The sequence below is a fragment of the Motacilla alba genome, chromosome 1, assembly GCF_015832195.1.
Source record: "Motacilla alba alba isolate MOTALB_02 chromosome 1, Motacilla_alba_V1.0_pri, whole genome shotgun sequence".
NCBI classification, from domain to species: Eukaryota; Metazoa; Chordata; class Aves; order Passeriformes; family Motacillidae; genus Motacilla; species Motacilla alba.
In genome coordinates this window covers 30,064,409-30,080,034 of record NC_052016.1, presented here as the reverse complement: position 1 = coordinate 30,080,034, position 15,626 = coordinate 30,064,409, and the positions used below count along the sequence as shown (strand labels likewise).

At 43.8% G+C, this 15,626-nt stretch overlaps 1 protein-coding gene across 1 annotated transcript; it reads right to left on the bottom strand.

Moving 5' to 3' along the window:
- Positions 1-52: 52 nt before the first annotated feature.
- CPOX (coproporphyrinogen oxidase) lies at positions 53-8,170 on the bottom strand. Its single transcript, XM_038151388.1, has 7 exons — positions 7,713-8,170; positions 7,478-7,621; positions 6,662-6,772; positions 6,128-6,269; positions 3,883-4,101; positions 2,073-2,177; positions 53-593 (listed from the first exon to the last, which is right to left on the bottom strand). The coding sequence occupies exons 1-7, from the start codon at positions 8,113-8,115 to the stop codon at positions 506-508; spliced, it is 1,212 nt and encodes a 403-aa protein (XP_038007316.1). The 5' UTR covers positions 8,116-8,170; the 3' UTR covers positions 53-505.
- Between the last annotated feature and the right edge of the window lie 7,456 nt (positions 8,171-15,626).

Genomic DNA, 15,626 nt, shown 5'->3' with positions numbered 1-15,626 from the left:
TCAACAAGACATCATCAAAATACATGTGATGAAGTACTATCTTTTCCACAGCTTCCTGGAAGCACAATTTAAGGTTTAATATAATACCAAATATTCCCTTTATTTTTTAAAAATATGTTTTTAAGCATACCAACATTTTATAAGGGTAAGCAGTGCTATTTAGGCACAGATAGTGCTTTGATTTCCCTGAAGACACCACAGTAGTTTGCCATTTTGCACTCATCTAAAGCATGGGGAGCAGCCCTGTGAGGCGTTCACCAGTCCTTCACAGAGTCCTTCACAAGGCAACAGCAACAGGGGATGACAACAGCCCATCAATCTAAAAGAATGAGTTCACACACTTGCAAGTTCTAACAAGTCTACAGCATAATTAAGGCACGAGGTAAGAGTATAAATAGACACACTGAAACACCATGCAACAGCAGTTTGAATAGGCTGGTTTGCAGGCATTTCTCTTTTCTCAGAATGGCTCAGTGGAAGCAGTCAATCTTGTTCATGATCCGTGTCAGTGCACCCAGTCTTTGGGATTTCGCAGAACCTCCAGAATTTCTGCTTCTTTCGAGCTCTCTGGTGGGTTGTGCATGTACTCCCACCTGCAAGGAGAAGGGAAACTCACTCAAGACAGCCCAGCTGGCAGCCACTTCTCCTGCACCAGGCTGTGTTTGGAATGGAGTTGCCTTTTCTAATGATGTAAAGCTACATACACAGTTGATACTCTTGGCCGAGATGACAGATATGGTTACAAATCACAAGTTCAGTAAAAAAAAAAATAATGCCACCAGGGTAGACGGGAGAAATGTTAGCTTCATCTTTTTACCAACTTTTGAAAAATCTGGAAGGACAAGGAAAAAGGAAAGAGCAGTACCCCATTTCCCACAAGGCATGCAGGTTTATTTGCAAAAATCTTGTAACAGTCTCTTGTGACACACTAGTATCACAAGGAAGACGAACAAAACCAGGAACCCATGGAATTCTGACAGTGACACAACCTTTTTCCAGAATCTGGACTGGAAGCTCTAAGAGTCTTTGCTGAATCTTGGTTTTAAGAACAAAAGTGGTGAAAGATCCCTTTTTTCATTGAAAAAGCAGTTGAAAGAAACACAACAGAGAAAGTGTCAGCAGTCACAGAGAGATGGGTACATTCTCCTTCCATTTTGCCCCCCAAGGAATGACCCATTCATGCTGTGAAGTGAGCTAGTTACATTAATGAAAAAGAGCAAACCCAGACAATCACAGAAATTATGTCAAAACATAGAACATGCTACACCACCAGGTCAGGGACACATCATGTTGTCAGTGGGATGAAGATATATGGTGCTGAGAACAGCACTGCCTTCACGGTTACAAGGCAGCAGGTAGTTTTCCTAGCAGAGGGAGGTTCACTAGTGAGCTTTATGGAATTCATGATAGGATACCCAAAAGCAACCTGAAAGTGGGAATAAATAGTAAATGACCAAATTTGCTGGTGTGACAAGTGTAAGCAAGATGGGTTAAAACCTAAAAGGACAGTTAAAAACAGTATTCAGCCAATGAACTGAGCAATAAAATGGCAGGTGAAATTTACTGTTGATTGATGTGATGGACACAGAAAAAAGTTGCGCACAGATTGACTTAAATTTTATTGCCCAGAAAAGACCTTGGCATTGTAACAGTTCTATAAAAAAGCCACCTCAATGCTGAATAGCCGTCAAAACCAACAAAAAGAATATTAGGATTGTGGAAAGAATAATGAATTAAAATACTGCTATGCCACTATGAGTGAGAAGCACACCTGCATCTTGTATCCAGATATGTAGCTTACATTGTCTGTTCCTTATCTCCAGTTTAGAAAGGGCACAGAAAACTTAAGCCTAGCAAAAGTGGCAGAAGTATGAAACATCAACTGTAGAAAAGACTAAAAAGAGCAGGAAAACAAACTGTCAGCCTGGAAAACAAACAATGAAAAACCCCCAGAAGCTTGTAAAATAAAAACTGTTATGGAGAAAATGAACAGGAGAGACATTTGATTTAATCCTATGAAGTATTTTACTAAGAACAGTGCCTGCTGCAACCCCACATAACCACACCCTTACCTTGCAGTCAGTGGCAGAGACATAAGAATGCTTTCGATTCTTGATCCTGGTGTCAGAAGGCCAAACTTTGTACCTCTGTCATAAACCAAGTTGAACTCTACATACCTTCAGGAATGAAGAGATGCAACAGAAAAAAACCTAGTTTATTAGCAGAAGTTGGCTGTGCTTTCTTCAGATGGCAGATGTCAAACAAAACCAGTCTGCTGAGTTGGGATCTTTCTGCGGAGTTGGAGTCAACTGTTCTTTAGCATCCTCTGCATGTGAGTGCAGGTGTGACCTTGCCACTCCACAGAGCACAGGGAGAAGTGACCTCAGCTAAGAGACTAGAGCAGACTGTTCTAAGGAGAGCAGTCTGCAGGCTCCTGTGCTGTACTGTACTCCACCCAGGCCTCAGCCCTGCTGGCAAGCTCAACACTACATTTACCTTGGTTCTTCTCTTGTTTGTGGGGATGTAATAAGAGAGGCCTTAAAGGTACTGAAAATAACCAGATAAAAAATTCTACTGTGCAGTCCTCCATGCTGAAGGACACATAAGTAGCAAGGCCTTCCTGGTTCCTGGGAAGATCTAGAAACAGCAGAAGTCAGATAGCTTCAGAGTGCTGGCTGGGATTTGTAAGTGATGAAATAGACCATTTTCTGCTCCCAGCATAGGAATACAGCTGTGACAATTCATCAGGGATTATCTCGAGAGCCAGTACAGGGTGTTTGTACTTAAAGATACAGAAAGGGAAAAGCTCTTATCCATGTGCAGAAATGGAAACCTTTACATAGTCCCATAACCTGCAAAGAGACCCAAGGAAATAGACAGGCCTCAAGAGCTGGTCCTGGCTGCAACTCAGAAAAGCTATTCCCCCTTTTAAACTTAGCGGGTTTGCTAAATCCCATCCACAGACTGGATCCTGAAAGCCCAATGTTCCCAAGAACAGTCCCACCAAATTAAGGATGCTTGCTTAAGTAAAGTATCACTGCAAGCCAGTGATCTGAACTCGAATGCTTACGCTCTTTCCATGCCAGTCTCACATTTCTCTGCAGAACAGGCAGAAACTAAAGACTCTAGTTAAGCACAAAGCACAGTTTCAATTCTCCATACACTCAAACAGTCACAGGACATGGAGAACAGAGTACAACTGTATTGACCAATGTACTTAAGCTTTTGCAGCATTAACAGTTGGTGACATTAACAAGCATCCTCCTAAGTCTTTTACAGTAACTGTGGACCGTGCCAGAATAAAAAAATCCAACCCTCTGTATTCTTTTACAGGTATCCTCAATTCCTTTACAGGAATTGCAATGCCAAGATCAGATGGAATAAATATGTATGTAAGGAGCTGAAAGTACTCAAGTACAGTTACTTCTTGACTTTCTGGGGTTTTCCTGCATTACTTAATAGGAAGCCACCATTCCCTCACCCTTAGCTCCTCATGTGACAGGGCAGCCCTATATCCAGTACCTCTGGGCTGCAGGAGAGGGCAGGATTCAGGACATGAAGCACCCCTTGGCCTGTTACACAGCAGAAGCTTCTCTTGCTTTTTGAAGGAATTGAAAGAAATGGTGGAAAACAATGGTGTGAAAACAATGGCTTTGTTTTGGTTGCTTGTGTTGCAACATGGGAGAATGGGAAATGCCTTCTTTGCACCCTGTTTAGCAATCTAGCATTGGATTTCAGAATTAGTTCTATGCACAAAAATGCTGAAATTCTTGGCGAGCTTTTCTGGCCCACACAACCTGTAACCATGAAGAACTAGCTCATATTTTTTTCTTGCCAGCCCAGTCCACCTCCTGTGGATACTTTAGTTCCTCCAGTACTCACCGTCCTCTCCGAAGCTGTTGCCATAGCTTTTCCTCTGGTGTGAAGGAGTCATGGCAGTGCTTTTTCACAATGGGAATGTAACAAGGCACGACAGCTTTGGCACAACTCTTTACAAATTGGAATACTTCCTCCTTGGAGGGAGAGTCCATATCATCAAAGAATATGCCTCCAATCCCTCTACGCTCACCACGGTGCTTGATATAGAAGTAGTCGTCACACCTAGAAGCAGCATCAGATGATTACTAATATGGTCCAGAGTATTCAAAGACATGAACAGTACTCTGAAGATCTGCATGCTGCAGGACAGAACCAGTGAAATACTGCCCAGTTTCTGCAGGGCTGGGTGCCCCACTGTTTCCCTGACTGCCCACAGGCAGGACAGTGCAGCATCACCTGGAAAGCACTTCTCTCTGATTAAATGGTCTCTGTAAAGCTACACATCACCACAAAGTTGCTGAACACCATGGCAGATGCGTCCATGTGGGTTGATCCAATCCATATCCTCTGCCTACTCGGAACAGGGACATCTGATTTCAAAACTTTCAAAACTTAAGGGCTCTTGATAGATTCCATTCCCAGCATTATATGCAGCTCTCAAATTATTTGGACAGCTTTCATATGAACTCAACTTGCAAGAGAATTTATTCTCTTTGCCATCCAAGTAAAAGAATTTTCTTCATCAAAACACAAGTAATCTAAGGCCCCAAGACCAGATAAGAAAACAACTGTCATGGCACCTTCCTTGGAAAAAGGCTTTTTAAAAAACTTTAAAGACTGAGTCATTATAGCAGTGGCTTTTCATGACTCATGTTTAAGTTTGTAAATGAGTAAGGGCAGCTTATCCTAAAAGCAATAAATCTCTTTTGTATTTAGAGGGAGTATTTAGTTGTGAAATTACTGTAACTTGAAGGACTTAACTATAATTCCTTGCTTGGGCGTGCAAGTCTTCACACGGAGGAGAAAGCAAAGGGAAGTAGGAAGCGGGAACCATCAACATCAAGAAAACCCAGCCTTCCATTAGGACTAGTTTTCCATACGGGACCAGCTTTCTGTATATCCACAATCATTCTCAAACATTATATATGGCATGACCATAACAAGAGAGACATGGAGATGTAACAGATAACCTACACTATTTTTTCATTCACTGGGATAATTAGTGTTTTCCATTTTATGATAGCAGGAAGAGTTAGGGAAAAACACTGAGTCAGAAACATAGAACAGAATAAGCCTGACAAAAATCTTAAATCTAGATCAGGTAGACAATGTGGTAAGTGTAATAACGTTTATCTTTAGCAAAGCGGGAAAACGTCTCCTACCTCCTGCAGCTGGCATTGCTAACCTACTTAAGCAGCAAACAACCAGACCATTAAGGTAGATTCTCTAAACTACCATGCAAAAACTCTTTAGACAGCAAGACTGTAATCTCAAGGGTCTACGATATGTCTCTCTTCTAAGTGGTTGCCACCCAAACTATAACACCCACTTTATCTCCTGTCCTCAGACAAGACCTAGTATCTTACAAACGGGTACCCTCACCTTCCTGCATACACAGCTGGTGGCAGATAGGATTATCAGACACAGAACAGCAAGTTCCCACTTAGTAATGGAAGATCCCATCACTTGTATCTCTCAGCTCAAGAAGAACATTCTAAGTTTGCATCTTAGAAAATGTACTGTTGAACCACCCAGTTAATGTGTCACCAGGGAAAAAAATACAGCTTCATCAAATTATGAAGCTTCTACATTAAGGACAATGTCCTTCACATACCTGGAAATTACCTGGCTATGAAGGCCAGACTTAAGGCAGAAAAACAGAAGTGGGATTTTCAAAACTGCTGTGATGGCCCAAGAGCTCACACTGAATCATGCACATTTACCATGAGTTCACTGTAAACAGAGTTTGTACAAGTCCATGGGGCAGAAGTCTTGTTCTAGTTTAACACCAGAGTCTAAAAGGAATTTTAAGTTGCCTAGTGCAAGAAAACCTGGATGAGCCAGCTTGGTTTTTCTTTGGGCTGTAGACTTATGATCCTAGTTGTCAGCCCTCTGACTTGAAAAATTCAGGATTCTGTAAATAAGATATTTCTTTAGACAACACTTTGTCCCAGTACACTTCTGATTTTCATTAGGGCTTTCTGATACTTTTCAAAAGGCAGCAGAACCTACAGTTCCTAGCATACACTTAACTACCAACACCCAGTGCTGCTTTCTGCTCCTCCCAAGCACACCTTCATCCACGTACCATTTCTTGTACTTGGGATACAGCTTTAGATCATGCTTGTCGCAGGCTTCTTTCAGAGTCTTGTGAAAATGAACTGCATCCTCTTCATTCAGGTAAGTTGGAGTGAGGTCAGTTCCACCACCAAACCACCACTGTTTAGTTCCTATAGCAGAGGCAAGCAGCAACATTTTTCTTTTAAACTTCTGAACAGCAACTTGTTGCTAGTGGTTCACCAAGAACTAACAACTACTTTTACAATACAAAACAACATCATTTTTCAGTGGTGTCCCTAAACTTCAATAGTGAAAAATTTGACTACAAGGTAGCACAATGATCAATGACTTCAGGAAAAGATGAAACAAACTTCAATGTAATGAAAACCATTTTGGACCACTGACCCTGACTATAGGACAGCAGTTTCAAAAGATGGGCTGTTGACTCTTGCTGGGAGCAAACTCGCACTGTTTCTTGATCTCTTACCCCAGCCATGCATTCACACTTCCTTGGGGCAGAGTCAGACTTTTCATACATTCCTCACTGGACTAAAATCCTTACCATCTGCTTCTTCAATTTCAAAGTATCTGTAGTTGAAGTGCATGGTTGGAACATGAGGATTCTTTGGATGGATAACAGAGCTCACACCCATGGCACAAAAAGGCAGCTTCCCTGGATAAAAAGATGCACAGAAAAAGCCCTTGAGTTTTTCAATAAATTTCATTTGTTATCATTTAAGGAATATCACTATTTTCCCTTAGGCTCCAAGCCACAACAGGAAACTGTCTCATGTTGGGTCACTATAATTATTAATCAGTGGGCAAGTTACTTCTCATCCATACACCTAACTCCATCTACCTAACTCTGTGCACCTAACTCAGCTATTTCTTTGATATTTGTTCTAAAATGTGACAATACTTTGGAAAACACACTAGATGAAGACCACTTAAAACATAAGGCACTGCTAAGGCTTTCTACCACCCCCAGTCCTCCACAAAGGTTTGCTGAGTCCCCTTTAGCCTTCAGGTGGTGTTGGTTTTCTCCCTCCACCTTTTTGGTACACAATTCCTGCACTGTTTCACTGTTGTGCTACAGCCTCATTATTGAGAAGCCACCTGTGCCTACAATACATTCCTCATAGCAGCAAGACTGAGAGAGAAGCACTCCCATACCTGGCTTTCTAGGGACATGAAAGTCCACCTGTCAGGCTTACTGATTAAAAATCACTATGATACAAATGAAAACCTTAGAACTTTCATCACTGTGGCCTTGCTCATTTTCTGCTCAAAGGCCAGGTTGCTTTCAGAGTACCCGAACGGGAATACTCAGGTGAACACGTCCAGCTTCCCTATCCCAACTGCGCGATACACGCCTTACCGTCCTTGGCCTTCAGAGACTTCCCCCTGCTCCGCATCTGCCGCGCTGCCTCTTCGGACAGGAGCCCGGACACGACGGACACGTTCACACCCGCCTTCTCAAAGACCTCACCATCCTGCAGCACGCAGCTGATGCCGCCTCCACCTGCCAACGCCAGGCTCCAGGTCAGGGTCACCGAGGGGTGACCGAACCTGCGGTGCCGGTATCCGCGGTCTCCCCCGCGGCTCCCCCGTACCTTCCTTCCTTTCCCAGCTGTCAACGGCGAAGGAGGCGCCGGGGTCCAGGTCGGCCAGGGCGCGACACACCTCCGCCTGCGTATCCATGATGAGCAGCTCCATGCGGCTCCGCAGCTCCCGCCGCCGCCGCCGCAGCTCCCGCAGCCCGCTCACCGGCGGCGCCATGAACCGCTGCCGCAGCTCCTTCTCCTCCTCGTCCTCCCGGGCCGCCGCCAACGCGGCTTGCCGCCGCCACAGCCCCAGCGCCAGCCCCAGCCCGCCCACCGCCCCCGCGGCCGCCAGCGCGGCCCGCCGCGCCCCCCGGCTCGCCGGCCCCGGCGACGCGGAGCCCAGTGCGCGGGCAAAGGCGAGCGCGGGCAGGCCACGCGCGGCCCCGCGGAACAGGCGCGCTGCCGCCGCCATGACCGGGACCGGCGCCGCAGTGCCGCCGGGGCGGGGCGGGGCGGGGCTGGAGCGGGGGCCGCGCCGGGTATGAATGTGTGTCTGCCCGCGGAAAGGATCAGGGAAAGCACCTCTGAGATCATCTAGTCTGGTCTGTCGTCTATCGCCACATTGTCTGCTAGACCACAGGGCACCGACTGGCACGTCCAATCTTTCTTTAAACACCTCCAGGGACAGTGACTCCACCACCTCCCTGGGCGGTCCAATCCAATGTCTAATCACCCTTTCCGGGACGAAATTCTTCCTAATTTTTCCTTTAATTCCCTAAACCTCCCCTGGCACAGCTTAACGCTATGTCCTCTCGTCATGTCGCTGGTTGCCTGGGAGAGAGTGATCCCCACCGGGCTACAACCTCCTGTCAGGTAGCTGTAGAGAGTGATAAGGTTACCCCTGAGTCTCCTTTTCCTCAGGCTGAACAACCCCAGCTCCCTCAGCTGCTCCTCATAAGACTTGTGCTCCAGACCCTTCACCAGCTTCATTGTTCTTTGAACCTGCTCCAGCACCTCGATGGCCTTCCTGAAGTGAGGAGCCCTGAACTGGACACAGTGTTTGAGATGTGGCCTCACCAGTGCTGAGCACAGAGGAAGAATCACTTCCCTAATCCTGCTGGTCATGCCATTTCTGAAACAGGCCAGAATGCCACTGGCACACAGCTGGCTCATAAATGTCTGTACAAGAAAGCTTATCCACACTGACTGCTGTGAAAGAGTGCATAACCCTCCCATCTGGATCTAGGCTGCCCATTGCGTGAGGGTGCAGTGACAGGGAGAGGCATCAACGAATGCAGCACTCAAGTGCCACACCTTGCCTGGTGCCGCTTTGGGAGAGGGGGCTGTGCTGTCCTTGTGCCTGTAAAACATCTCTGCATACTGCTTACAAATAACCTGATATTGTTGATGCAACTACATGGGGCTGCTGAGTAATTTTGTGAGTAATGGCTTGTGCAGGGCATTGCTGGAATAGGGGTAAAGTTGTATTTTACTGAGCTGTCCTGTGAACCAGGTGGAATTGCTCTTCTGTGTATGGCATTTCTGATTTTCTATTCATAATAATGAGTTTTTAGAACCTGAAGTTTGTGGGACCACCAGTTTAGTGCAATAGGATTATTTCCCATGGATCTTGGAGGGCACATGCTTATACATCCTTTGTTCTTTCTAAAGCTGAAGTACATGTTTCCTAATACAGTGGAGGAGCTAGACACATGTGTAGTGGAAGGGTGTGGTTGTGATATTTTATGAAAATCCCTTTGCTAGGATTTTCTTCTCCTGAGAAGCTGAAGGGCCTCAGCTTCAAGTGTAAACAATTTGTTATCTGCTGCTGTGGAATGCAGCAGGTGCTGTCTCGATTGGTCAATGTGGGATGTTTCTACTTGGTGGCCAATCGAGGAGGCAGCAGCTCTCGGACTCTCGGGGAGTCACAGAACTTTGTTATTAATTCTTTTCTATTCCTGTCTCGCCTTCTGATGATTCTTTTCTCTCTGTTCTTTGTAGTATAGTTATAGTGTGGTCTTTTTTAATGTAATATATATCATAATATAATAAACCAGCCTTCTGAAATGGAGTCAAGATCTCTCCTTCCCTTCACCAAGTCCTAACTGCCCTGAAGACCCACGGTAATAGAAGGGCTTTGATCTCACTGCAATTACAGAGACATGGTGGGATAGCTTGCATGACTGCAGTGTTGTCATGAAGGGCTATGCCCTCCTTAGGAGAGACAGACCAGAAAGGTGCGGTGGTGGAGTTTCCCTCTCTGTGAGAGAGCACGTGGAATGTATGGAGCTCTGCCTTTGGGTGGACAACAAACAAGTCAAGATCTCATGGGTTAGGATAAAAGGGCAGACTAACAGAGGTAACACTGTTGTGGGTGTTTGCTACAGGCCACCTGAGCGGGAGAAATTGCATGAGGTCTTCTACAGTCAGCTTGAAGCAGCCTCACAGTCACAGGCCCTGGTTCTGGTGGGGGACTTTAACTACCCCGACATCTGCTGGTGTCAGGGTTGTTAAAGTCACCAACAGGTGACAAAAGTGATTAAAGGTCTGGAGTATCTCTCTTATGAGGACAGGCTGAGGGAGCTGGGTCTGTTCAGCCTTGAGAAGAGATGACTGAGAGGGGACCTCATCAGTGTCTATGAACAACTGCAGGGAGGGTGTCAGGCTCTGCTCCGTGGTGCCAAGCAATGGAACAAGAAGGCTTACCTGAACAGGAGGAACAACTTCTTTAATGTGACTGTAATAAACAGGTATGATTCGTGCTGACAAAAGTGAAACAATAATCAATATTGATACATTAATTAATATTTGGAAATAATAAAACAGTTAAAAGGTAAATGCCAAGAAAGGAAGGGGGAGGAGGCGTTTCCCCCCCCCTTCTCCTGCAGATGTTCAGAACAGGAAGAAGCAAGAGATAAATTTAGTAATAGTTATCTGGAAGAGAGGAAAATTTGGTTGGACATCAGGAAAATGTTAATTATATGAGATTTATTGCTTTAATGTTAGAACATAATATTGGCTTCTATTATATTAGCTTTGGCTTGTACTATACCAGCTTGGTGCGCCTGTGTAACCCAAAAGGTGAAATAAAGGACACCGAGGAAGAGGAGAGGTCTTCTTCAAAGATGACTCTCAAAGAGTGATGTGACCACCTAAAAGAATGGTGGAGCATGCTTGGTAAAGGTGATGATGGGGGTGGAGATACAAGTGTGACGAATTGAAAATGGGAGGATATGGTGATGACATACAGCATAAAAAGGAGAATTTTGGCTTGACAAGCTTGTATGTGAGTTGGCGGGGGTCCAGAAGCCCTGCACTCTGTACCCCGCACGTAGCCTGTGTGGTTATTTTTTGTTTTGTTTTGTTTGCTTATGAGCTAAACCAAATTATATTGTCAATATTTTGAGTGTATTCAATTTAATATATATTTTAAGCTACTTAATTAAAATTGCTGTTACATTTAATTTTGTTTGGTTTTTTTGATTGGGATAATTGGGCAAATATAACATGACCAAGCATGGAAACGGAATGCCCAGAAAGAATGTGGAGTCTCCCTCTCTGGAGAATCATCTGGACACAATCCTATGCCATGTGCTCTGGGTTCGCCCTGCTTGAGCAGGGAGGTTAGACCAGATGATCCACTGTGGTCCCTTCCAACCTACCCAGCCTGTGATTCTGTGAAAATAAGAATTCAGAATAACAAAGAGAAGGTCTGTGTAGAGCTAGGTGTTGAAAAGTACTTCATAGCGCAAAAATGGCTCAGCTCTGCAAAGATTGCACTTTGGTATGGGAGTGTACCTTGGAAACAGTAATGTGGTATTCCTGAACTGATTTGCACCTGTAATTCCCAAGCATAGATCAGTTTCAAGTGTGGCTCTGAGGAAAGTGTGGAGATTAATCTCTGTTGTGGATCTGGGCTTCATTATCTGCCTTTTTTCACTGCAGAGTATTTTTGGGGGGAGTGTCTGTCTGTATAAAGTGATAACGTTTGCTTGACGGCAGAGTCCATGTTCCTATTTCTGATCTGGCTCTGCTCTTTGTCAGCAGAGGATGCTGTGAAACTGCTGAAGCTCTGCAACGAGGAACGGATCTCAGCTTGTCTTTCTGAACTCGTCTCTCTTCTGTCATCAGCTGGAGAGCAAGGAAACCCGACCCAGTGGAGGTAGGAGTGAATGTGTTAAGAGAGGTCTGTGGCTTGTAAATAGCTTGGAAGCGCATAATGCATACTGTTTAGCATCAAAACATTTAGATATATTCAGTAGATACAATTCAAGAAGAAACTGAGCTATCACTGCCAGCCCTGGATAAAGATCTGTGGAAAGACAGCCAAAACCCCTAAGATGGTAGTGCCCTTCCAAGTTCTTCACTGTAGTAAAGCTCTGCCTTTTCAGTAGGTTTTTTTTTTTTTTTTTTGACATTATTAAAACCAAATAAATGTCGGGGCCAGGACATGTAAAACACATTCCTGCTGATTTAATATGTTGGTGGGTTTTTTTTCTGTACTAGGTTGAATGCAATCTTTAATTGATAACATCTGGTAATTCAGCTGGATGGGACCTCTGGAGGTCTCTAGTCCAGCCCCAGGGGTTCACCGTTCCCAGTCGGGATGAGGTTGTGCAAGGCCTTCCTTGTCCAGCTGCAGTTAGAAAAAACCTCTTTCCTCGTTTTTCCTGGACTCCTGCCTCAGCACTCCACTACCCCCACCAGGAAGAATCTGGTGAGAATTGCCTTTGCTGCAACCACTTTGCCAGGCCAATGTCTTGGTCTTGCTGCTGAAGTTTAGAAGCGTGACTGCTTTACATACTGGGATTGCTCGGGCTCAATGCAGAAGCCTAGTCAGGCTTTCACTCTCTGTTGGTGGTGAGGAGTGACAGAGTGTAAAACACTCACCCTGTTTCTGTGCTGAATCCTGTCATGTGAGCACCTTGTGAGGACCTCCTCTCTGGCAGCACATTAAGGCTGAAATGTCAGCCAAGTACTGATGTGTGTGAGATGCTCAGCAGTGATACAAGGCAAGAAAATGACAGCTCACATTTTGATCTGCTTTTGCAGTGCATAGTGATAATGTATAGGGTAGGCCTTTCTGTGGAAGTACTAATAGAAGAGGAAAAAGGCACTTGGAGTTTAGCTTAGGGCTAAGACTTAAACCTGGAATTGGTCTTGCATTTACCTGAACAAGAATTGAATCTGAGGAAATGTACCTTTTGTTTTTTTAGAGAGCTACATGAAATCCCAAGGTTTTGGCCTCCCTTAAAATCTTCATGTCAGTTTGAAAAGTTTGACCTAAAATATGTATGGTCAAATGACTTTGAATATTTTGTCTCTTAGCATGTTGTCTATTTTCATACCTGTATGTGTTTTGTTGTGAGGGTCTTGCAATAGGTTTTGTTTTCAGTGACAGCAAAGCCATTTAGGTTTGCTTTGTAATCAAAACCTCTACTGGTGCAAATGAGTGTGATTCTAGAGAAGGTTGTAAGGCTACAGTGATTTCAAGTAGATTTGAAGAACTGGACTTCTATTTACAGTATTATATAAGGTGACTTCTTATGAAGAAAAGAATGCTTTTAATTTTTTGTTGTTCTTTCCCCCTATACTTTGAAAAGAGTTCTGAAGCTTCTCTGCTGCTGCTTGTATTTAGGTGTCATCTACCTTGGTTTTATTTTTCTTTCTACTGAGAATTTATGGATAAAACCGATATTAACAAAAGAACAAGAGACACTGCATGTTCTGAGATAGCAAAGTGTGATCAGGTCTCATTCATACTGAGACATGCACATGCTTTCACTTAGGCTGTTGGATACTTTTATTTTGAGTACTGAATTAATGCAGTTGCTTATCAGAAAATAGGAAGAAAAAGATGCATTGAGAACACAAAAATTCCCCATCAATTGGCATTTCTCTTACTTCTGAAATTGAAAGAGCCATTTTTATCCAGTTTATCACACAAAGCATTGATTGTGACTTCAAAAGGATTTTGAGGGCTTGCAGTTAGAGAAGTACTCTTGTTTAACAGAGGTCATCTCAAAGGTTTTGCATGATACTACAAGTTGAATTAAGTTATTACCTCAGTATAACAGTGAGAGAGAAGTGAAAGTTTTGGTGACTGAGCTGAAACAGTAGGTGATGTGAAGGTTCTAAGAGAAAGATGAAAACTTTTCTTTCTGCATCTGTTATCTCAGTAATTTGTCTGGATGGCAGATTCATAGGAATCCTCTTTTTTTTTCTTTTTTTTTTTTTTTTTTAATGCAGGATTGATTCCCCTGGGTATATGAAGGGAGGAAAGGATAACTACAGAACAAGAAGTTGCTGAAATTCTTTCAGGCTACCTCCTGGGAGGTAAGAGGAATTATGCAGTGCCTTAGGAAAACCTTTCTTCCACTATTGATTGATCACCTTTGCATAGTTAATAAAAGAGAAGTGAAGAAGTGAAATTTAGAGGTTTGCACTAACAGTTAGGCCCTAAAATGTTCTTGTGTGCAGCCTCCCCTGGAAACGTGCCAGCACTCCAGTTCAGGTACTACATCTTCCCTGTGATGAGATCCATTGTTTTCCCACTTCCTCTGTGCCCTTCCTTGAGCTCTGCCTTCAGATTTGCTGTCACACAGCACCATCTTCATAAAACATTAGGAATTTTCCCCACCCATAGCTATTGCATATGTGACTTCATCCAGGAAAAGCCAAAGCATGACCTCTTTCCCAGGTTTCCAAGGAAAGAGAAACAATGGGCAGAAGTGATCTGTTGGCAAGAATTCTTTTCACATTACTCCCCTGCCCCAACGTCACAATAATTTTTTTTGGTAGCTGTTTATACACAATAAATGTAATGTTTACTGTTATGAAAGTCCATCCAGAAGCCAAAATACATAGCTTTCTGTCCTCCCTGGAATAATAGGTACATTTTTTTATGGTTAAGCTAAAGGACTGGCTGAATTAGCTCACAGGTCTTGAGAAACTTGTGTCTGCAGCTAGTTCTGAGTAACAGACATACATTGTGGTAGTATAATTGAAACTTCTTTACTGTCTGAGCAGCTCAGGATTATCAGGAAGACTAGAGGCAGGCAAGGGTGGGATGCATATGTTGAGAAGCAGCATGGGGTTTTAGGACAGAAAAGAAATTTCTATGGGAAAAGGTGCTATGCTCACTCTTGCTGACAAGGAGAGTGACCAATATTAAGAATTGTGGACAGCACACAAGAGGGCTTTGGTAGTAATTTTAAAGCTGGCAGTTTGGGACTCTATGATCCCTGGCTCAGGCATTTTTAACCTGGGGCAGTGGGACTCATTCACTGTCTGGTAGAACTGTAGGCTTAATGCACCATTTTTATCTGACCCTTACTCTGTACTGCAGGGATAAGTTAAGGAATTCTATGAAAAAGAAGATAAACTATTTTTCCTGCTTCACCTCCAGAAAACTAATGATAAAGCCTGCTTAGTCCATTATTTGCTGTCAAGTAAGAGGTAACTCTTTCCTCATGCTTAGTTCATAGAAGTTGTAACTACAGGTTTTGCCAAGGCCATTATTCAATTACCAGATCTAACATCTGACCTGACTGAAAGCAAGCCAAATCCAAAAGGAAGATACCAGGAAGCAGAAGAATAAGGCACAATACTTCAGCCAGATACGTTCCCAGACTATGTGTGTTTTCACTTTGGGGATTTCCGGAACCCGGTGTGATTGATCTAGTTAGTGACTGTCAACAGGTCTCTATTCTAAATGCTTGTTCAGTTTTTCTTGAGAATTTTCTGCTGCTAAAAAATCCTCAGGTAAGCAGCATTGTGATCTGTAGGGCTTGCCTAGAACACAGCTTCTCTTAGCATCATTGATGGCTTCTTATTCTTGAATATCTGAAGAGACAGTGAAGAGTTTTTTCGTATCCATGCCATCAGGCCTATCTCTGCACCAGAGTAGAGGATCATAACCCTTTAACTACTTGCATGGTGACCACTGTCCCCATCCACATGCAAAGGATGTGTCAAGAACAC